This window comes from Eumetopias jubatus, unplaced genomic scaffold, assembly GCF_037043125.1.
Source record: "Eumetopias jubatus isolate StellerSeaLion01/CBP00866 unplaced genomic scaffold, mEumJub1_p1.0 scaffold_16, whole genome shotgun sequence".
Lineage (NCBI taxonomy): Eukaryota > Metazoa > Chordata > Mammalia > Carnivora > Otariidae > Eumetopias > Eumetopias jubatus.
The window spans coordinates 27425217-27449626 of NW_028274822.1; the positions used below are offsets into that span (position 1 = coordinate 27425217).

Consider the following 24410-nt stretch of genomic DNA (forward strand, 5'->3'; position numbering starts at 1 on the left):
TGGGATCGAGCCCCTCACTGGGCTCTCTGCTCCGCAGGAAGCCTGCTTCTCCCTCTCCCACTTCCCCTGCTTGTGTTCCCTCTCTCACTGTGTCTTTCTCTGTCAAATAAATATATAAAATCTTTAAAAAAATTTTTCAGATAATAGAGTAATCTGAGAAAAGCTGTAGTTTAAATATGTTTAAATGGACTACAGACAGGAACAAAACAATTGAAGAAAACAACAAGGCACCATGAAAAGTATAGAAAACAGAAATATAGGAAATAAAAATATAGTTACTAAATATAAACACTTAATGCATGTGTTTCACAACACAATTAGAAACCACTGAATAGAGACTTATGAACTGTAACACAAATATGAACAAAATAGAGCAGAGACATGAAGAGGAAAATACAAATGAGAGAGGTCATGATTCATGAAGGACAGAATAAGTTCTGATGGATGTTGAACAGGAGTTCCAACAGAGAATAGAATAGGTGAAAGGAAATACTTGAAAAGATAATGGCTGAAACTTTTTCAAAATTGAGCAAAGACATGAATTTTCAGACTCAAGTGACAGAAGGAGTCACTGAGCAGGATGAAGGAAAACAAATCCACATTTAGATACATTGTGGGGGAACCAAGTGCAAAGAGAAAGATCTTAAAGGTAACCAGAGTTGGCAGATCATCTTCTACAAAACCAATTAGAATGATAGTAAATTCCTATAAGCTCCTTATACAAGGTCATAAGTTCATGGAATAATAGCTTTAATGTTCTGAGCAAGAATATATATCAGTCTAGAATTCTGTGTCCAGCTAGGCTATCATTCTGGAGTGAGGGCAAAATTACTGAATTGCCATGCAAGCAAAGAAAAATAGGGTTTACCACTCATAGACCTATACTTAAACAGCCGCTGAAGAAGATACTTTAAGAAAAAGGAAATCATACCCACAAGAAAGGTGAAGCAAGAAAATAATTGAGCAAAAATATTGGTACTGATGTAACAAAGCTAAGCAAGCATTGACTATAGTAAACAATACTGATAGTGACTATCATCAGGGCATGAGAAAATGTGGACCCAAAATACTAGAACACGATCATCTTTGAGAAGGAAGGTAAATAATGAAAGTTTAAATATAATTAAGTTCTTGGTCACAGCTCATCCCCAAGCGATAGGAGAGTATAGGTATTGATGAACTTTAGACTTCAATAAGTCAAGCATGCATATTAAAATTGTAAAAGTAACCCCCCCATAAGAAATGTATAACTTCTAAACCAGTAGAGGGAATAAAGCCTCAGCCAATCCAATAGAAGGCAGGAAATGAGGAAAGAGAAGCAAAGAAAAAGTATGGCTAATAATAAAAAAATAAAATAAATGTACAAATAATCACAATAAATAGAAATAAACTAAACTCATCAGTTAAAGGATAGGTATTCTCATATTAAATGAAAAGAAATAAAATCCAGCTTAAACATGGGATGCAGAAGGGCTGAAAATAAAGAGAATGCAATGAAGTGTATCAGGAGCACATCAACAACACAGAAGAAGGTGGCACAGCTGTATTATTATTGGCCAAATTAAACTTTAAGGCAAAAACACTTTGTTAGAAATAAAAAAATATATCAGACAATGATGAAAGGAACAGTTAACCTGGAAGATGTGATAATTCTGAACTGGTATAAATTTTACAACGTATTCCCAGAATACGTGAAGCACCTCATGAACACAGCGCTTAGCTCGGGCAGCCACTTCGTGGGGACCCATTCGGTTCATCCTCACAGCGGACCCTATGCGGTGGTGCTGTTCACATCCCCGCTGTGTGGATGACGAACCTGAGACAGAAAGATATGCACTGTGATGTTATTCTTGTAAATTCTAAAACGTGCAAAAAATAGTACATGTTCTCTATGAATACGTCCACGTGCAAACCAAAATTCACGGAGACAATACAGGTCGCTTGTGGGTGGGGTTTATTTGGGGGAGGGAGTAGGAGAGTCGGGTGGCCAGTGAGACTTTAGACCTACTTGTCATCTCTTCTTTAAAAAAGAGAAAGGTCTAAGCCAATTAGGCAGAGTGTTAGCACCTGTTCTGCCTCTGAAATCTGGTGGTAGGTGTATGGGTGTCTTATACTGCTTTCTATAGGGTTTGAATGGTTGCACTTCAAAATGTAGAAAGATGTAAAGAATTAAATTTTAGGAAATAAAGCAAATGGATGGCATAAGTGCGAAGCTGGTGCTTAGGTGGGGCTGTAAGTGTTAATATGACCTGCAGGCTTGGGGACATAATAGTGGAAAATTGCAAAGTAGAAAGAACAGGTTAGAATGGATCCTAACGATGTGCTTATCACCCACGTGACTTCTGGCATGTTATCGGGCTTCTCTAAGCCTGTTTCTTCATCCACAAGACAGAATTAATAATACCCCCTCTTGGATTGTGGTGACAAATAGAGAGAAAAGAAAAAAAAATCTATGAGGAACTAGGATGTCTGATGGTAGCTGTCATTGCTGTTTTCCAGAAAAGGAGGCAGGCCTAAGGACATCTCTTGGCTGTCAGGGGCCCAGCACAGCCCTGGACCAACTTCCATGGCTATGCTCCCAGTTCAGGATAAGAGGCTGGGACAAGCCAGGCAGGACTTCAGCTCTAAGGATGGGGGTGCGCATGGGGTTACCAGAATGGGAACTCTAGACTAAGGCAGAAAGCAGAAACCCAGTTATGGGACCTGGGCACGAGCCACATGCAGGGCAAGCTTCTCCCTTGACTGGAGGTTGGAGGGATTTACAGAGCCCAGAGATCTCAGGGTTGACTTCTTAAAAAAATTTAACATTGTCGTTAGAGTAGTTTTAGGTTCACAGCAAAATGGAGTGGAAGGGCAGAAAGCACCTACTATGTACCACCTGTCCCTGCCCCACCCCCCACCACCTCCCACCTTGTGGACTTTCGAGACCCACCTCCAGTGGGCAGAGCATTAAGCTGAGATAGAAGTGGGTTTTTTCTCCTCCTCTGGTCTCCTTTGTAAGTTTCTTACCTGTGTGTGTATACAGGGGAGCGTAGGTTGGAAAATGAAAAGGACAACTTTGAAAGGGGAGCTGAAGACAAGTTCATGCTGGATGCTCCGGATCTGGGGCAGCTGATGAAGATCAATGTTGGCCACAACAACAAGGGCGGGTCTGCAGGTTGGTTCCTGTCCAAGGTAGGTTCGGCTGCCTTTCTGTGGTCCCTGTGGCCTGGGCGGGGAATTCTGGCTCTTCAGAGGGCGTATTTCAGCCGAACCTCCCTCTCTTGGTCTATCTGTCTCCACTCTTCTGCCAAAGCCTCCTGGCCAACCATGCTGCCTGACTCCCAGCCTCCCAGGCCCTGCACATGTTACCACATTCCCAGAAAGCCCGGGGCTCCCATCCAAAAGTAGCCAGGGCCTCATCGTCCTGCAAGACTCAAGCTCTCCCTGACTCTGGCCCACCAGAACCTCTCCCTCCCGTGAATGCTTATAACCCTGCCTGCTTAGGGCATTCATTGGACCCTAAATCATAAGGTTTCTTGTGACTTATCTTGGGCTGTTGCCTTGCAACATCTGCATTTAGGTGCCTCATAATCTTACCAACCCAGGACGAAGGTAGGAAGCAAGAAGAAAACAAAAAGGCTTCTGAGGAACTAACCTTTATCTGGTTCAGAGTTTGTGAGGAGAGCTCATGCCTCTGGCTCTCTCTTGCCTTGCGCTGATTTTGAAGTCAAGACCCCTCAGACTCTCTCTCAGCCTAGTGCCCATTATAATCTCTTCTAGCAAACTCTTGCCTACAACTTAAAACCTACAGCAAAAGACTAGAGAGGGAAAGAGTCATCGTATTAGGTAGGGCTATTGAGGACTGTAATGGGGACCTTCTTCTTCTTCTTCTCTGAAGAAGATATAAAAAGCCAAAAGAATATTCAAAATCCACAGAAGTCTGAGGTCACTTAGAAAATGGGCTACAATCCCACATATCTCCCTTCATGAGGCTATCAGTAGATTTCAGCTCATTACAGAAGGATAGGGAAAGGTTATTATAGAATATGTATTTGAAAAATATTTTGAAAAAGATCTTATTGCTTAAAACAGAAACCACTCTGACTTATAACAATTTGACTGCAGAATGAGGCTGCCTGATAGGTGAGGTTTTGTTATTGCTTAACTTCATTACCTTCTTATATCAGCAGTGTTTGACGGCAGTTGTCAGACGATTGAAGTGCAGTGTTATATAACCAGGGCTTATTTTTCTCATCTCACACAAAATCCAGATGTGGTCAGCTCAGGGCTGGTACAGCTGCTTTTAGGACAGCTGCTGTCTTGCTGTGTCACCATCCTGGGCACTGTGGCTTTTATCCCCCAGCTTGTTGCCTCATGATCACATGATGGCTGCTGAATCTCTAGCCATCTTATCTGTGTTCCAGGCAGAAAGAGAAGGGAAGACCAAAGGGGAAAACCATTTTTTTTTTTTTCCTGGCAAGCCTTGCTTTATTTTGAAAGACACAATGCCCTCCTTGGGCCTTCTGCCTACATTTCATTGGTCAGAAATGAGTTGTGTGGTCACCCTAGCTACAGTGGAAAGTAGGACAAGTGGCTGGCTTTCCAGTCTTTATAGTAGAAGTAGGCTAAGAAGAAGGTGCTTGGGAAAGGGCTGAGTGAGCATCCTCGCATGTCTGCCGCACTCCTCTCCATAACTAGGCTGGACATTCCTTGAGGGCACCACCCCAGCTCTTGGCCTGGAATGGGGCATGAATTGGTGAAGTGAGGAGTGGCCAAGGTTCCTTTGGAAAGGAGGGGGCTTCCCTGGTTTTAAGAGCCGCAAGCCTGGTGCTGAACAGGGTTCCAGGAGGCTAAATGCTGCTTGGATTGGCGAAGAAATGGGGCAGGAGTCCAGAACCCTAAGTAGCCAGTGAGCAGGCAGGGGTGTGTCCTCAGGGAGGAGGAAGGAGAAGAGACAGGTGTGTTTTATGACTGCAGCCACGTTCCTCCATCTGGGAAGGAACACAGTCTGAGTGAAGACCCAGGGTTAGTGCACAGAGCTGCAAGGTACACCCCAGAGCCTGAGTGTGGCCTTGGCAAGGTTTTGCAGTTGCACCTCCCACCCCCAGGTCAGGTTCCTTCTTGGTCACACGGGCCCACTCATCCGATGCACTCTCTCGAGAAACTTCACAAACAAGGCGGGTTTGCACGCCAGAACAGGCCCCTTTGTTGTCTTCATGCTCAAAGGAAAGGACAGCTTGGCAGAGTGAGAACATGTTTTTTTCCTTTTCTTTTTTTCCCTTTAAGATGTTGGAAATTGCATTCCGTTGCCTTCTGAAATTTGATATTGAAGCCAAGGGGATTTTTGTTTCTTTCAAGATGATCTGTTTTATTTTGTTTTTGTTTTTGTTTTTTCCAGCCAGAATCCTTGCAGAATTTTTTTCTTTATATTTATAATAAAAAGTCTAGAAGAGGGGGACCTATGTTAGTTCCTTTATACTCTCATCCCCTTACCCTCCCGCCCTTCCTTTTGCTTTTGTTTTTAATTTCTCAGGGACATGATGAGTCTTTGATGCAAAGGATATTTATTTATTTATTTATTTATTTATTTATAGCTCAGGAAAGAGATCTCCTATGATATACCAGATTCTTGCTTGGATGGCATCTGTTCTGGCCTCTTCTTCGGGAGCACCAATCAGCCATTTATAGGATCTCCGTTCTCTGCTTGGCAAAGTGCTCAGCTTCCTGTGGCCCCTTCCTGCCTCTGTGCTTTGCATCCTGTGAGAACGTATCACCTTCTGCCACCCCGTCATTGATTGACTCTTCCAAACTACCAGGTCCCTTCCTTTCTCCTGTCAATGTGCATTTTAATTCTGAATGTTTCTATTATTTTTTTCCTTCCTATAAAAGTAATACGTAGTCATTGTAAAAAGTTAGGAAATACACATGAACACAAAATGAGATAAACCTAAACCACCATGATTTCACCACCCAGAGATAATCAGTGAGCATATCTTGGTACATATCCTCCGGATATTTTTCTGTGAATTAATATACATATATCATTTTTTATAAAACGGGGTCATTGTAAACAGTGTTTTACGAGCTGCTCTGTTTCCACTTTGAAACAGAGTATGCAAATGTCCCCATGTTATTTAAATAAAATGCCATGAAGGTTTTACAATGTAATTTTTTGGTGAGTGCGCTAGTGTTGCAGTGCACAGATACACCAGGACTGATTAAACCGATCTTCTTTTGTTGAACATCCTTTTCCTCAGCATTCCGATACTATAAAGAGGGCAGTGACCCACATCCTTGTAGTTTATCTTTATGCACAGCTAAGATTACTTCTTATGATAAATTCCCAGGAGTTGGTTAAAGGACGCGCCGGATGGTGAGAACTTTGACAGATTTGCTGCTTTTTGGTTCTCTTGATACCTTTCCTTATTCAACCTAGTTCCCTTTTAATATCACCTTTTGCCTTTTCCGTGCAGCCCCTGCCATCCTTAAAGATGTTTAGTCCTATTTCGTAAAGACCAAATCTTCTTGTATTCCACGAAGCACGCCCGCTTCCCTGAATCCTTGTACTGTATGCTGTGTGAGGCCCTTGGCAGAGTTCTGCTTTTCTTCTGATTCTTTGGAATGATGTTTCCACCTTTCCTGCCGCCCTCCCCCTCTCCCTTCTTCTTTCTTTCCTATTTCTTTTCTTATTTGCTAGTCAGACACTATTTTGAACCAGAAGGCCAGGCAGGCTACTTTCAGTGTGAGGCTGGTTATTCCTTTTGCGGCTGTATCATGTGCAGGGGTGAGTTCAGGGCCCTACCTGCCCACTCCGTCCACCCCCCAGTACCAAGGCGGTTTGTCCCTCTCCAAGTTTCGCTGCTTTCTGAAAACCTCCTAACAGCCTATTCCTATACCTGAAGCCAAACCAAAATGCTTCCTGGGGATAAGACAAAAAATTAACTCAAGCACTTTGTAGACCATTGTGCCTGGATTTCCTAGCTATTTTCCTGAGGAAGGGAGGAAGGAAGGCTTTAGGTCCCAGGCAGGGTGGGTACAAGCTGGAAGCCAGAGGCTGGGGGAAGGCAGTCTGTGACTACGCCATGGGCAGCCAGCTCCGGCGTCCCGCCTCCCCTGCCTCCGCTGCCTCGCACCTCGCGCTGCCCCTCCTCAGTTCACTCTGACTGATCTGCTGGCCCTCGGCTCCCTAGGGACGCCAATTAAAGGGGCTGTTGAACTGGCCATGTTTCCAGATTTGACACTTGCACAGTAAGTGCTCCTGGTCCTCGAAGTTGCCAGGCTGGTTGCCTTGGACTTCCACATGACAACCACTCCTTAGGTATTTACATTCAAGGGCTTGGTGGGATAAATCTAAAATCCAGTATAATTAACTCCTTCATAGGTGGTCGCCCCTCTAGTCGGCTGCCCATGTGTGCTTCTCAGCCCAGGCAGATGGGCTTCAAGGTCACCCACGCACCCCTTCCTCCCTGCCTCTCCCTCTCCCGGAGTTGGAGGGCTGGCATCCTCCCCACCCCCAGCTCTTGCCCCCACCCAGGGTTTGGGCCCCCACGTCTGGTTAGCTCACAGTCTTGATCAACTCAAATGGTCTGTGCAGTTCAAAGACCGCCTAGGAAGAGCAATAGTCACAAGATGGAACATCATGCACCAGTGGGTCCTGTCCTTGGTCCATCTGCTGCAGTAAAGAGACTGGCCCAAGGCCCTGCAGCTCTTCAGTGGCAGGCCTGGGACGTGCCTCAGGTCCTCTGGACTCCCAGTCTGGATTCCCTCCACGATGTCACGTGTTAAGACAGTCCACATGCGGAGATCGCCTGCTGCGTGCAGCTGGGAATTGTAGCGCAGCCTGCACCACTGCACTGGCCCTGGCAGGACGAGGAGACGGGCTCGTGGAGTTGATTTCAGGGATGTCAAGAAGCTCAGTGTGTCCTCCCATTACCAATTAAAACTCAACAAACATTTATGCGGCTACCAAATGCAGCTGTTATGATAAACACTGTTCTGCTCCTTAAAAGAGTAAGTCCCTAAAATAATCATACCTGCCGTACCCTTATATCCCAGACTTCCAGGGACAGCCCTGCTTTCAATGAACAAACATTCTGTCTTGGGAGTCCCACAATTAGAGTAGCGTGGATCAGACCAAATTTCCTGGTGTGAAGACCAGAAATCAGAATTACCCTGAGTTTAATGCAAAACAGGAGGAGATAAAAGACTTGAGTAAGGTACAAATGAAGGTTGTGGGGGTGAGCTATGTCTCTCGGGGCCTCAGGGGTCCACTGGAGCTGGGCCATGAAGATGGGTAGGGTTTTGCCAGGAGGGGCAGGGAGGAGGGCTCCTGTGGGCAGATGAGGAGGAGCCGGAGGGTAGGGCAGGGATACTGAGTAGCTCTGGGCCAGAGCACAGGGCTCAGAGGACTGCGAAGTGGGAAATAATATTAGGGAGGTAGGTGTGGGAAGGACCTTTCCAGATCCTGATCATAATAAGCCGTCAGAGGTCTTTATTGACTGAGGTGGAGCAGTGGTCAGAGGTGGTGATGAGAGAGTAGGTGTGTGGGTGGGCTCAGAGAGGAGGTGCGGAGGAAGAAGAGAATGTTAGGGTGTCACCATTCAGATGCTGCCGTTTACAGTTATTTATATTATGTGACAGAGTTTTTCAGTGTAATGACTGAGACCTGGAGCCTGGGGCTAAGGATAGCCTCGTGACAAGAAGAGCTCCCCTTCCTTTGGTGGGCCTCAGTTTCCCCCATAGAACATTCTCTCACTCTTCCATGAGTCCAGGTCTTCCCTGCTAACTCCTAGATGGTGAGATTTATTTTAAAGTGGGTTCATAAGCTCCAAAAGTCTTCCTCCTTTTTTTCTTCTGTGTCAAAACTTGCCTGCCCTTTGCCCTATGATCTTAGAACTCTAACAGGAAGGCACAGTTCAGCAGTGGCTCTGGGAATGTCGCGATGGCTGCTCACAGGTCATGGGCCACTTCTACTGGATAACCCATATGCATTTTTAAAGGGAAGATTGAAAACTCCTTGAAGGCAGAGGTTTGTTTTACGTGCATTGCCTGCTGTGGTGGCTGGTACACAGCGGGTCCACCCTTCATGGGCCCCCCCCAGACTCTGTGTATCTTGGGCACCTTGGCACGTGGGCAGGAGGGAGGAGACCCTTCATCCTCCTCACATTGTTCTGTGTGTGTTCAGTTTTGCACAGAACGGGCCTCTGTTCCCCTCAGGTTATATAAAATCGGTGGAAGTTCTCCCAATGTAGAGCGCGGAGAGCTGCTATGAATCACAGCTGACGCTCCACATCGATCTAAAACCTGCTGACTCCAGGCCCCGCTCCATGTGCTCACGCCCGTGTGTTTACCCTTGTAAGGGGTGGGGGGCCGGCGGAAATGAAATCCCCAAGGCCCCCGATCATTTGGGTGTGTCTAAAGAACAGGGAAGAGAGGACCCCTACTTGGCCGCTCCACCTTTTCCTCCTCTCCTTCAGGATAGTGTAACCTTCTTGGCTTTTCCCGTTGGCTGGTCTTGCCTTCTGACTCGGCTGTGTCCTTGTCGCTGCTGAGACAGCGGGCTCCAGCGTGGACAGGCCTCACCACTCCGGGGGCCTGTGACCCCGGCTTTCCTTCTCGCCTCTGAGAAGGCGAGCCCTGCCTGGGGGCTTGTCTTCCGATGGAGGGTGTTCCCCCCAGGAGATAATGGTTCTTGTTTTTTATTTGGTCATTGCTTCTGTCTGTCTGTCTCTCTCTGTCTCTCTGTCTCTCTCTCACACACACACCCTCTCTCTCTTTCTGTCTCTCTCTCTCTCTCCAGGCGTGTGCTGCTCTCAGTCATGGGGCAGGGGGTTTCTGTTTCCCCAGTCTTCTTCTACAATGGTTTCTGCCGTAACGACAGAATCTGTGAAGCAGCACTCTGGCTGGAACACCAACCTTTCATTCTGTTAGCAAAAACCATTCCTGAGACGTCCTGAAGTCTTACAAGGAACTCCATGAAAACTCAGAGCTGTCTGAGGAGGTTGTGAACAGAAGTGGGAAAGCTGCTCCCTCCTGTCTTACAAGGGACTCTTGGGAATGCCCCTCTGAGCAACAGGGGTCCTGAGTCAGCCAGGACCCATGTCAGCAGAGGCCAGAATGCCTTTGGGAGAACCCTCTGCCCCCTCTCCCCGGCTAGTTTCTCTGTACTGCAGCGCTCGGTCATTTCCTTCCCTGCCTGCACCTCTGCTCCTTCCCGCTGTGGTGTGCGTCCCAGAGGTGCTCCCAGATAGTTGGCTCTCGGGGAGCCGGCTTCCTCCAGCCTCATCTTGCAGACCTTGCGGCCACGAATTTTCACAGATAATTGTTTACACAGTTTAATATGCATCTGGAAAATTTCTAGAACTGTCCATGGACTTTCATACTTTCTGTACCAGTACTTAAGCTTTTATCTTCTCTCTCGGCCTTTCTTTGTATTTAGTATTTTTGGAACATCTAGTTTTTAGCGTCTTGGTTGTTATTCAAAAATTTATTTTTCAAATATCGTCTCTTTGTGATTCAGCTAGTTTTGTCCTGTAGGGGTATTGAATGGTACACATTTTATTTTTCAGATTAGCTAAACTTCTCAGGTCAGGAATTTCCATCAGACACTAGGCCAGTGGAAGGCCCTTTATTGATGGACTCCATGGGCTGTGAGGGTGGTGCTCTGGCTCTTGAAACCATGGCTGGCACACTCGTCTGTGAACATTTAAAGACAGAGATGGTGAATCTGTACATCTAGGTTTTATTAGTAGACTTGATAGCCTGTCTGATAAACCAAGTCCTATCTTCCTTCACTTTGCTTTTCCAACTCGGTGAGCATCAGAGTAAGGGGGGTTAGGAGGCAGGTTGAAGCCTCAGACCTTTGTCATTGACTCCCCAATCTCCCCCTAACACGGAGATGAAAGCCACAGAGAAATGTGCAGATAGGAGGGTTGGGAGAGGCTGGACTTCGGCGGCAGAAGACTCTCTGGGCTGGGCCACAGTGGTGTCCAGGCACTCAGCTTGAGAAGTACAGACAACCAAATCAGCAGGCTCTGAAGGGTGACTCACACCAACCAAACTCACAAGGGACTGATTTATATACCGAAGCCGGAATACTGATTTATCTGAGGAGAGAAGCCTGGTGTGGCTTCCAGTTACTGGCGTAGGCCACTGGCTCCCCGCTAGTGAGTGGTGTCCTCAGGAAGACTGTTCTTAGCCCAGAAGGTTCCTATACGAACATGGGATTAGAACAAGGTGGGATGCCTTCAGGCAGCCCATGTGTGCCCTGTTGACACACTGCAGACACTTGGATATTAAGAAATGAGTCTTTCATTGAAATCAGAGTCCCTTCTCTCGGGCAGTCTTGGGAACACCTGCACAGACATGTCCACTTTCCAGCTTACCCTGTGTGTCCGCAGATGCTTCTGTCTGCACAGTGCTAGGAGTGGAGGGCATGTTCTAGTTATTGACCAGTCTGCTTATCTTAGAGTAGGTTTTCAGTTGGGGTCCTGGGACATTTGGGAGAGCCCCTCGGCTTCTCCGTAAACTCTGAAAGACCCCCTTATCTCAGTCTCTCCAACCTAGCTCACATGTGGGTGCCCTGCGGGAAGCTTCATAAATGGCCGATTCCATTATCCTCCCTGTCAGTGACTGATGTTTTCGGACCTGATCACCAGATCCCAGGATTCTGTGTGCCTGATTTGGGGCTCGTAGTTCTCTTTGTGTGGACTCTGCTCCTCACCAAGAAGTTTAGGGCCGAAGTCCAGCCTCTCCCAACCCTTCAGCAGGTGGGGAAGATGATGCTCTTGTTGTGGTCCACAAATCCAGGCTTCACACCCAGGTCTCACAGGGCACATCCTGCCAAATTTCCTGCATTGAGTTTTTTAAATGATCTGTAATGGAAGAGGGAAGAGTGGCTCAGTCATCCCCATGTGCCTCTCAGTGCTCTGCACCAGGTGTGTCCTTGTAAGAAGCTTAGTGGGCCACCAGGAAGGTGAGAGTGTATTCTCAGAGTGCACTCGAGTGGTGGAGGGATTCGATCACCAGGTGAGCCCTCCATGACACTGGCCATTCCCTCCCTCTCTTCTCCTTCCCAGATTATCATTGAAGATATTGGGAACAAAAGGAAATATGACTTCCCCCTTAACCGCTGGCTGGCCCTGGACGAAGATGATGGCAAAATCCAAAGGGATATCTTAGTGGGCGGAGCTGAGACCACAGGTAGAACTGGAGAAGGGGGAAGTCTGATTGGCTGATATTTCATTTTGCCCAAGGCTCCGTGTTCTCATCTGTGGGCCTGGAGGCCTGTGATCAAGTGGGAGCCAGCCACTCCTCCTGCTCTTGAAAGTGTTCTGTCCCTTTGGGCTGGAGCCTGGGGCTCTGCTGATACCAGAGGAGGTGGGGAGATGCCCCTGGGCAGATACTAACTTCCCAGGGCAAAAGAAGTTTTCCGCTGCATGAAGCTGGAATGTGAACTCCTATTCCATGTGGACGTTTATGAGAATATGGATTTGCTCTTAACTCCTCCTGCTATTGAGTGCTTACTATACGCCGGGCCCTCTGCCAGGCACCTGACCCATTTCAGCTCCTTTAATCCCCACAGTGACCCTGTAACATAGGAACTGTTAACGCTCCCATTTCACAGATGAGCAAACTGAGTCACATAGATGTTAAGAGACCTGTCCAAGGTCATATAGCTGGTAAGTGACAGATCTAGGATTTGATCTGCCACCTAAATCTCTACCCTGTGTGAATTCCACAGAAAACCTGCAACTCCCAGCATGAGAGTTCATGGATGTTCGAGAAAATCAGTGTTGTGAATGTGCACATCTGAGAAGGTGCTCTGCTGCATAGCCTCCTGTTGCTCGGCACTGCATAGAGAATACATCCAAGTTCTGGGGCGCAGTATGCAAATTGCTCTACAGTTTAGCTCCAGCTCTTGGCAGCATCTTTCAACATCTTATCTCCCCACTTCCACCTCCCCACCCATCCCCCTCCACCTCATCCATACACCTGTCCCTCTTTCCTGAACCTACGCCCCGCCTCATCCACCTGTCTTCTGCTCAGCTGCCCCCCCCACCTCAGCCATGCCTTCCCCTCCCCTCACTGCTGGTCTTACTCTTTCTCTCTCTTTATCTTTAGAACATCGTTCTCCTCAGCCTGTGATGCCATTTCTCTTCTTTGTGCTACCCGCCACTCCCTCTGAGCCCTGCCTTCCTCCTGTGGATAGAGCACTCCCTTCCTTTGCCGTACGTAGACCATGACTGCTCTCAGTTAGGAAATCCAGTGTTCCTCTGCTCCAACACCCTTCAACCTCACACGTCATTTGTAACTGAAGTTTGCAAAGTATTTACTTAAAAACAGATACCAGAGTGGGTCTGCTATGACCCCTTTCACCATGTGACTCTTACTTGCCCCAGTGGTAGAGGAGCAGGAGAAATGGCCGGCGAGGGCTGGGCATTGCTGGTAGCCTGGGCTGTGGACGTATGTCCCAGGTCTGTGTGTTTTGGAGAAGTAGAGCTGGAGAGCCCCTCTTTGAGGGCAGTGGCCACTTTTTCCCATCTTCATGGTCTCCCTGAGGCCTTGCATGTAGTAAGCGCTCAATCAGCATTTGTTGAACAAAGGAAGGTGTAAGTGTATAAATGAAAAAGGCATCCACGGAGCCGCATGTGCTATAGCTCCAAAGAAAATTTGGGATTTTCATCTCCCTGGGCTCTGGGGTGGAAGGTGGGGCTGGGGGTAGGGTGGAGGGGTGTGTGCGAGCTCGGGAGAACTGACAAGGACTAAAGGGCCATTGCCTTCAACTCCAGGACAAAATGAGGGGAGGCCAGACCTTAGCAGAGTTTCGATGTTTGCCTCCAGTGTATTCTCTTACTCAGTCCCATCTCAGAGCTTAATCGCCGTTTGCTGGCTCTTGCCCAGAACTTCATGTCCTCATCTTGCCTCCTGACTGATCAAACCCCAGTTTGATGGCCCAACCACAATGTTGTCTCCTTCCCTCACCCTACCACGTCAGGCAGCGAAGGAGGACATTAGTGCCCTCTCTTAAAAGTTGTCTTTTTAAGTTATGAGCAAAAGAGCAAGTGAAATGAATCAGATAGCCTTGAATATAAATCTCCATTAATGGAGTTGACGGTTATAATTAAATCAGACATAACAGAATTCATCCGGCAGCTATTAATAATAGGCACGTGGTAATTAACGTTAATAACAAGTACTATTCTTAGCCAACTCAAATTCTGCCTTCTCTTTGTTAGTTTTTGTAATCAGGGCTGGCAGCTTCTTATAGTAATACCTGCAGTTTATTCCGAAACTCAGATAACATGGAGCGGAGAGGGGTACTGGATGTCATCTTGGGGAGGAGGAAAGGGGGGAAATGAGGATGTATGGAGGAGGGAGGGTCTAGGGAGGCTGGAGCCGGGGAGAGGAGAGTGTGGGTGGGATTTTGTAACCAGCTGGCACTAACTTTCTCCTCCCCTGTGGCTTCTACACCAGCTATCTCGTATGTGGTCACCGTCTTCACTGGGGATGTCCGGGGGGCTGGGACCAAATCCAAAATCTACCTGGTCATGTATGGGGCCAGAGGGAATAAGAACAGTGGGAAAATCTTCCTGGAAGGTGGTGTGTTTGACCGTGGCCGCACAGACATCTTCCACATCGAGCTGGCTGTCCTCCTCAGTCCTCTGAGTCGGGTCTCCATCGGGCACAGCAATGTGGGCGTCAATAGAGGCTGGTACTGCGAGAAGGTAAGGGATGCCCTCCCGGGGTGGGCATCAGCCCCTCTTCTTTAACTTGCAAAGAGAAATGCTGACCTGCTTCCTGCTTCCTACTTCCTTTGGACCAATGACAGAGCACATGGGCAGGCCCTTTCATTGGGCAGTTGGGTTGGTAACGTGCCCATCCATCTTGTTCTGCTTATGGTCAGGAATGAGGGCTGTTCTGTGCATGCATCCAAGGGCCAAATGCAAGTGCTAGCTGGTAGTTATAAACTGTCCCGATTCTTGGTGTTGTTTCACTTCAGCTTATAAATCTCTCAGTCAACAAGTATTTGGGGGGCTCCTGGGTGGCTCAGTTAAGCATCTGCCTTTGGCTCAGGTCATGATCCTGGGGTCCTGGGATTGAGCCCCACATGGGCCTCCCCCTGCTCAGCAGGGAGTCTACTTCTCCCTCTCTCTCTGCCCCACCCCCCCACTTGTTCGCACTCTCTCTCTCTCTCTTATTCTTTTTCCTCAGGAATGTGTTAATATTCATGACCTTTAACCTTTCCATGGAAGTTTTAGAATTTTCTTGCTAAGTTCCCTGAAGAACTGTGTTGAACAGAATTCAATTGGATCTATAGATCCATTTGGAAGCATTGACGTCTTTATTAGATATTTTTTGTATCTATGAACATTGTATACCTCTTAAAATTTAGGTCTCCTTTAATGTTTTTCAATATAGTTTTATATTTTTCTTGATAAAGGTCTTACATGTCTTTGTTAGATATATTCATAGAGCCCTTACAATTTTTGTTGCTATTATAAATGATATCTGTTTAAACTTATATTTTTAAACTACTTGTTGCTGATGTAGAAATAGAAGTACTTTTGTACATTGAGTTTACAAACAGCCATCTTACTAAACTCTAATTAATTCTGATGATTTGTCTATAGATTTTTGGGGAATTTTCTTTATGGAAAGTCATATTGTCTGTGAATGATGACAGTTTGGTTTCTTTCTTTCCAAAGCTTATATTTAATTTATATTTTATTTGACCACATGAGCAGTACAATGCTGAACAGAGGGTTAATAGTAGACATCTTTGTTTTGTTGTTGATTTTAAAGGAACTATTTCTAATGTTCTATTTAGTTAATTATGATTGTTGGGGGTTTTGGTAGACAGTCTTAGATTAAGGAAATACTCTTCTATTTTGTATTGTTCAAAGTTTTTATTATGAACTGTTGAATTTTATCTAATGCTTTTTCTGCACTTAGTGCAATAGTCATAAGGCTTTTCTCTTTTATTAATTTGGTGAATCATATGACTGCATTTTCTTTTTTTTTTCCTGAACATTTTATTTATTGAGAGAGAGAGTGCAGAGAGAGAGAGAGCAATCAGGAGCAGGGGGGGAGGGGCAGAGGGAGAGGGAGAAGCAGGCTCCCCACCGAGCAGGGAGCCTGTTGTGGGGCTCAATCCCAGGACCCTGGGATCAGATCCCAAGCTGAAGGCAGACGCTTAACTGACTGAGCCACCCAGGCGCCCCGATATGACTGTATTTTCTAATGGCAAACCGACTGTGAATTTCTTCAAGACAAACTTGGTCATAATGGATTTTAATTTTATGTGTTTCTGGAATTGGTTTGCTAAGATTTTATATAAAATTTTTGTGTATATGTTCATGAGGGGCATGGCCCTTAATTTTCCTTTCTCATCTAGTCCTTGACATGTTTGATCCTGGCATGAAATGAGAATTATTCTCTTTCCTAAAACAGGGTATATAAAATTGCAATGATCTATTCCCCAAATGTTTGGTTCCAGTCTCTTGCAAAATTATTTGGGATTTTGTGTGTGTGAAATTAATGATTTTAACAAATTGTTGTTTCTGTTTTGCTGGTTATAGAATTATTCAGGCATTCTATTTCTTCTTGAATCTAGTTTTTTTAAAGATTTATTTATTTTTATTATGTTCATTTAGCCAACATATAATATTTATTTTAGAGAGAGAGACAGAGAGAGAGAGAGTGTGTGTGTGTGTGTGCGCGTGTGTGTGTGTGTGTGCGCGCCCAAGTGGAGGAGGTGTATGGGTTGGTCCACTTCTGAATACATGGTCGCATAGCATAAAAGATGGAGTGCAATCATGGGTCCCAGTGGACCTCAGCCATAATAGGAACCCTGAAATTCTTGCTGATGGGTATAAAAGGCCCTGCACTGATAATTATAAGTCAGGAGCATTTGTGCTTCTGGTATTGCCACCAACTGACTGCAAACTTGGGCACTTCATTCCCTTTTCTGGACCTCTGCTTTCCCATATGATGAATGCATGTGAGGGTAGACTATATTAATTGCTAATACATTTGTGTCACAGGACCAACGTGTTTGACGAGGCTGCCACCTGAGGCTCTGAGCCATCATTTATCTTGAGGGAAGAGAGTTTCTCTGGGAGGCTGAGGGGGTACAGACTTCCCTCCCCCGATCTTTTATCTCCCTTCCCCTTGGTGTTTATAAGTTAAGGTTTCATATAGCTACCATGGTCAGAGAGTAAGTATTAGTTGAATTCTCAGAGATATCTGGGTATATCTAAGGGTCATAATTCAATCCAAAGAAATTACAGTCAATGGCAGTAACCATGAAAAACTGACAACAAACAAACACAGTTAAGACAGTGGCTAGTCAAAATGCTTGATCAGGGGTAGGGTCAAATTAGTTTTCAAGTTAAAAAGAAGGTAAATCTGAGAATCTAGCAGTGTGAATAGTCAATTCTTGGCTGATAGAAAATTTTGTAATGTCACAAGAACATTCCTTTGGCCATAGCTAATGTGAGTGACCTAGGCTGGTCACACTTCTGAGTTCTAAACCCATGAGTTCAGAATGTGAGTAGAGGAGAGAAAGTGTGAGAAAGAAGGTTGAATGAGGCACAAGCCCAGAAGAGGGTAGTTTGTTTTTGTATTATATCCCAGATATTCATTGCCTTTTATGTGATTGACCTTTTTCCTACAAGACAAATATAGGGAATTAATTTAGTATTCTAGTTCATTTGGTTTAGACTGAGATTTTATGTGCATGGAGAAATATGGTGTTCAAAGAAGGTGTTTTGTGTAGGGGGAAGAATTTGAGATTTGGGCTGGTAAATTGGAAGATGGATAATACCTACTCGGGAAGACTCCTTGGGGGAGGTATTTCTTGATCTAAGATTTAATGAGACTGGCAACAGGAAGAAAAGTGCCATTCCTTGAGAATCCTCATGTAGACCACCCTTAACATGAAGAGGCTGTCAGACATTGTAAGGAGGTCCCAACCAGGGGACCTGCTGCAGGAGACTCATGATCTGCCCCCCCCCCCCCGCCACAGGTGGTGATTCTGTGCCCCTTCACGGGCATCCAACAGACCTTCCCTTGCAGCAACTGGCTGGATGAGAAGAAGGTAGATGGGCTGATCGAGAGGCAGCTCTACGAGATGGTGTCTCTCAGGAAGAAGAGGCTGAAAAGTAGGTGAAGAGGGCCCAGAGGCTGGTGGCTTCCCAGACAGGGCCAGCAGAAGCCAGGATGTCAGACCCCTGGGCAAGAGCTCCGCTGTGTAGGGGTCCACTTTTGCTTCTCATTTCTCCTCTAGAGAGGAAGAGAATGGGCTCCGCAGGAAGCTCAGTTCTCCAAGGTAAAGGCCCCATAGAGTTACATACCCAGCACCATGGATAGTACCCCCGTGACCCCCAAATTGAATAAGCTGCTGTGATGGGCTAGATGTTAAACTGAATGGTTCAACACAGTGCACTTTGAATATACATAGGGTGCAGGGAGTCAGCTCTTTTTCCTCTTTAAAACATACTAATAGGCTTTTGTCATTAAAAGGATCATTGAGGTACCCTCTTTCAAATAGCAAGGAATCCCTGGGTCCCTAATATTGGCACCTGTTATAGTGGGTTTCTGAGAGTGGGCCACACCTGTGCATGATCTGCACTTTAGTCCTGAACACCTTTGATTTGCTTCTCTTCCCCACTGGTAACATGAAAATTCTTTATTCCTGAAGTCTTTATGGGACAACTTGACCTGTCTCTGCAGCATTCCCTTGGTCCCTGTGGGTCTGGACAACCGACTTGAAGAAAGCTGGTACCAACTCTCCCATCTTCATCCAGATTTATGGACAGAAGGGGCGGACGGACGAGATTCTCCTGAATCCCAACAATAAGTGGTTCAAACCAGGCGTAATCGAGAAATTTAGGGTAGGAGGGAAGTGTAATACGGTGGGAGGGAGGAGGAAGGGATATAAAAGGTATTTGTCATGAGGATGGTTTTCTGAGCCAGATTTTGAATCAAGTTTGAAGACAAAAAGGTGCTACCAGAACTTCAGGCCCCTGCAAGGGGTGTCAGAGTGACCTATTGACTGAATGGGGTCCACTTTGCATCTGGCCCTTCGCCTGAATCAGACACTCCAGAACCAAGCCTGGGGGAAAGAAGCAGGTATAGCATGTTCTTGAAGAGCCTTGAAACCTGGGGAATCATTGTAGAACAGAGACCCTGAACACATTAACGTCAAACCGTCTGATGTGGACTGAATTAGAGAGTGAGGAGCAAATTGAAGGGAAAGTATAAACGGTAGAATATTTTAAAAGAAACTTAGCTTTAAATTTCTGATGCGTATATAACTAGAGCAAGGCTTGTTTTGCCAACAGAAGTGTGCTCTGACCTTTAGGTGAGAATGATTTGTAATTTTCAGCTGTCTTCCCAGAGCACCCTACTGGTGCTTCTGTTATACACTCAGTTCATTGCTCTTCATGTATTTGTCTTCCCGGCTAGACTGCGAGCCCCTAGGGAAAGGGCATGACTGCTGTATTGATCTTTTAGTCTGTTTTAGTGTCCAGTGGAGTCCTGGGGCTGTGGGCCTGTGCTAATTTTCAGGATTGCCATATGGGTTTTGTTACTGGGAGTTTATTGCTTGGAAGATTTTCTTTATTCAGGATCCTACTGTGGGTCAGTTATTTTTGTTCGATTTCGCCAGGCCAGACTGAACCCGGGCCCTACACGGCTGTCTTGCCCTCACGTGCCCCTGGTTGCAAGGGCGTGAGAGGACACAGTCTACGAGGGTGGCTTGAAACAAAGCCATCCTCACTGCTGAAGACACGGCCCAGAGCGGGTGCCCTCCTGGCAAGGGGTCAGCTGTGAGGTTAAACACATTTCATTTGATTATGTCCACCCAAACCTTGTCAATTCTCCCCGTAGATTGAGCTCCCGGATCTTGGCAGGTTTTACAAGATTCGGGTGTGGCATGACAGAAGGAGCCCTGGTTCCGGATGGCATTTAGAAAGGGTGAGGTGTGCCATCCCGGGGCTTGGGAGGTGCTCGGGAGAGGAACCAGAATGGTCCCTTTCTAATGACCCTGTCACCTAAGTTTGCCTTTATTTCTCTTGGGAGTGGGGGTGAGTAAGCGTGGGTCTCAGAGTGAGACCCGAATTTGGACATAGGACACGGGGACGTCCTGATGGGGAGAGGACCTCCAAAGTCGACTGAGAAAATGCTTAGGTGTTAGGAGACTTGCATTCTTCCCTAGTCACCTGGCTGCTAAGGAAGCATGGGTCTCCAGGGAGCACGAGGGATAGATGTTAATCTGGAACTCCACCTTCCACAAGAGTCATCTCTACGGGATGGCCTTGGCCTCCCTTTGTTGAGATGGCAGAATGGCGACCCCAGGGTGTGGTCTATCGCGGGTAGGACCTCTTGCTCACCCCAGGACTTCATTCCAGATGACCCTGGTAAACACTCTGACCAAGGACAAGTACAACTTCAACTGCAGTCGTTGGCTGGATGCCAACGAGGATGACAATGAAATCGTGAGAGAAATGACCGCGGAGGGCCCGACAGTGCGGAGGATAATGGGCAGTGAGTACTGACCAGCTCTCCATCCCGGGGGAGGCAGGGATGGCTTCTCTAAGGCATGATGCCAGAGCTCTGTGGTGGTGGGCGTGGGGGAGGGAGGCGACATTTAAGGGTCTTCAGGTGGCTGAGGGGATGAGAAGAATCTGCACGGAGCAGTGCTTCTCCATAGCCTTCCTGACATTAAAGAAACATTCTCTTCAAATTATGCATGAGATGCTCCCCAAAAGGAAGATACATCTGGAAGCCATGATTGGCTTCCTGGGATGAGTCCTCTGTTTCTGTTTAAGGCTCGTAGGAGAGGAACTAAGCTTTTAATCTGGGGTCCAGTTTCCACATTCACAGGGGTAAAGGGAGATCATTTTGCCTCTAGATGATAGTAGCAGAAGACACAGAGGCACAGCATGTGTTCTGCCCTATTCCCTTGGCAGACATCACTAAGCGATCAGAGCTTTCTCTCCCACTGAGTCTGAAATGAATTTCAAAGCTCCCAATACAGCACTCCAAGCAGAGATTAGCAATTGATCAGAATTGGCACTTAAGATGATTAACCTATTTGCTATCACTGTGGCAGTCCTTAATTTTTAAATCGTAGAGTAATACTGCAAAATTACAAAGAGTTAAGAATATATCGAAAACAACGTCACTCATAGTTCCCAGTAGCTCTTCTAAATATTTGGATAGTGTCACTTCTCAGACATTTGTACATCCAGTAGAAGCTCTGTATATATTTGTTGAAATGATTTAAATAGAAGTAACTACCCAAAAACATAGAAACTCCACATGGCAAATATCTATTAAGGGATCACCCCGTCTATTAGGCTAATTAGGCAATGCTGGCATTTAGCACGATCTATCATCTACTTTATGCTTCTTCTTCATTTGTAATTAAAAATGTGACCATAGAATATTTGGGTTTGAAGGCCTTTAAAATAGCCTAATGCAATTCAGGAAAATGAGGAGTTCTTGTCCTGATTATATATATATATATGTTGAAGACAGAGTCAGGCCTAGAACAAGGTCTCCCGCCTCCTGGGTCAGGGGCTGTATTCTGTCTTTTCACATTCAGTGCTATTTTCTGAGACAACAAGGCAACCATCTCCCTGGGAACATGGTAGGTAACAGGATTCTGCCCCAAATTGGGACTTGATATAATAATGTAGCCTAGTGAGGCAGAAACACACCTGCTCTTGTCAGATCTGTCCCCTTTGTGTGCTGGAATGGAGCCTGCAAATGCGAACCAGTGGGGAGGGGGTCTTGGGACCTAACGGCTTCCTCGATCTTTCTAACCAGTTCTCATGACTTTAGCTCCTCACTTCCTGTTTCTGAAGTTACCTGGTGCTTTCATTCCGGAGCCTTTTTGCTGGTTGCCTCTCAAATTTCACAAGTGATAGCTCTGGTCAGTTCTGGTGAGTCAGGGATCCTCAAACTTCCATGTGTGTTATCACCCAGAGAACTTGTTGCCACAGAGTGTGCAGCCCCACCCACAGGGTTTCTGACTCAGGAAGTCCGGGGTGAGACCCAGGAATTTGTCTCACAGATTTCTAGGTGATGCTGCTGCTGAGGAACCACTGCACTAAGATATTAATCACTTTTCCAGGGGCTGTCAAGCTCCCCAAATCTTGTTGCTGTTATCTCTACTTGTCCTTTTTTTTGGTCTGGTTAAGTCCTGAAAATACCTGTTATATATTGTCATTTTAGTGAGGTTTTTCCAGAAAGAAACCTACCGTTTTTACTTAGAAATACCCAAGATGTTCTTTACCTCCACGTCCTCTTTACCTTGACTGAAGCCTGGCTACCTCGTCCCTCCAAACCTGTTTTCCCTCCTCACAGACTGTGGAGCCAGGGGGAGGGGCTTTGCCCGACTTCCTCTGCACTCTCAGATGTGGGGCTCACGCCATCTCACAATGTCGCCTCCGCCCCACATCAATCCCATCTTCTGGTGTCCTCTGGTTACTTTTTTCTTTCACTGAAGGTGGTGTCATATGTCTCTCGGTCATTCTCCAGACCCCCAACTCCTGCCATTGTTCTAGGGCAGTATATTAGTCTGCTCGGGCTCCCATAACAAAATACCACAGACCAGGGGCTTAAACAGCAGAAATTAATTTTCCCACAATTCTAGAGGCTAGAAGCCCAAGACGGGTCAGCACGGTTGGGTTCTTCTGAGGCCTCTATCCTTGGCTTGTAGATGGCCGCCTTCTTGCTGTGTCCTGACAGAGTCTTCCCTCTGTGTGTGCTCTTGTCAGTGTCCTCACCCTTTCTTATGTCATGTTGGATTAGGGCTCACCCGTAGGATCTCATTTTAGCTTAATCACCTCTTTAAAAGCCCTACCTCCCTATTGTCGCATTCTGAGATGCTGTGGATTAGGACTTTTTTTTTTTTTTTAAGATTTTATTTATTTATTTGACGGAGAGATAGAGAGCACAAGTAGGCAGAGCGGCAGGCAGAGGGAGAGGTAGAAGCAGGCTCCCCACTGAGCAGGGAGCCCGATGTGGGGCTCGATCCCAGGACCCTGGGATACGACCTGAGCAGAAGGCAGCCGCTTAACGACTGAGCCACCCAGGCGCCCTGGGTTAGGACTTAAACTGAATGGAGGGGCAGTGGGGGGACACAATTTGGCCACACCCCAGAGATGTTGATTAGATTCTTTGAGGGCTATACCTGATAACCTGCATTTTTATCAAGCATACCAAGTAATTTTTTTGCACATCAAAACTTCAGAGTCTCTGTCCTGCTCCTCTCAATGTGCATGTGGAAAATCACCTCGCCCATATCCAGGCCCTCATGCACTCTGATGATCGCTGCCTCCCACCCCCACTTACTCCCCACCCCAGTACCTCCCTCGGGATCATCCCATGAAACTCCTCTGAGCAACACGCCCCACCTCTGGCTCAGGCTCCTACCTCCCAGCCCGCTCATGACCTTGGTGACACTCCAGCCCGCTCATGACCTTGGTGACACTCCACCCCATCCTGGAACTCCTTCTAGCTCCTTCTTCACAGCATTTCTCCTGGATGTATGGAGGATGGATTTAGGGGCAAACCTATAAGAAGTCATCAAGCAGGGAGAAGAAGAGATACTGGAAGTGGGCAAGAATTGGCTAGACTAGAGAGAGGATAAATTCAAGAGCCATTTTGAAGTTGGCTGTGGCAGGACTCGGTGAAAGAATGCCGTGGAGACACAGTGGCGAGATGAACTTTCTGCCCAGGACATTGGGAGAACCGGCAGATGAGGTGCCATTTGAGCTAGGTCTTGTCTGAGTAGGGATTTGACAGACAAGGAGAGATGGTTGTAGAAGGGGTAGGGAGGAAGAGCGTGTCTATAGGTTACATGTGTAAACGTGCGTGTAACATTTTAAACAGTGTACAAGATGTGGGCCTGTCATAGCTGTTGGTTTTTGCCTTCTGTAATACTATTAAAGAACCATTTTAATGGGGAAAAAAAGTCTCTAGTGAACAGGATTGGATCGAAGGGCTGTCTGTCCTGGCTCTAATGGCAGTTTGATGTCTTCTGGGAGGTCCTTGGCAGTGCTTTCAAGCCCATGTCAACTTGGATTCTATCTCCCAGATACTTTATCTGGCCCACATAAATTTCTTTTGAAATTTGAAGGTCCTCATTCACCTCTACAGGAACTTGGATCTCCTTTTGTGGTCTGGATGCTTCTTTGTAACAGTAAATAGAGCTAATGGCAAGTCCCACTTCCCCAGTTGGTACCAGGGTATAGTGAATAATGTGCAGGGCTATCTGGCAGTCCCTTAAGTAGAAAGTGTTAGACTCACATAAAATAAGAACCAATTCAAAACCATTCTTGGGGCACCTGGGTGGCTCAGTTGGTGAAGCGTCTGGCTCTTTGTTTCTGCTCAAGTCATGATCTTGGGGGCCT

General features: G+C 46.4%; 1 protein-coding gene across 2 annotated transcripts in view; it reads left to right on the forward strand.

Annotated features, from left to right (window-relative positions):
- LOXHD1 (lipoxygenase homology PLAT domains 1) overlaps nt 1-24410 on the forward strand; it is a 149147-nt gene that overhangs the window by 35930 nt on the left and 88807 nt on the right. For both annotated transcript variants that reach the window (XM_088019417.1, XM_028098420.1), the window contains exons 6-12: nt 3026-3174; nt 12060-12183; nt 14458-14708; nt 18011-18146; nt 18718-18878; nt 19876-19962; nt 20397-20532. In XM_088019417.1, the coding sequence (XP_087875543.1) occupies nt 3026-3174; nt 12060-12183; nt 14458-14708; nt 18011-18146; nt 18718-18878; nt 19876-19962; nt 20397-20532 (1044 nt within the window). The remainder of the gene's footprint in view (nt 1-3025; nt 3175-12059; nt 12184-14457; nt 14709-18010; nt 18147-18717; nt 18879-19875; nt 19963-20396; nt 20533-24410) is intronic.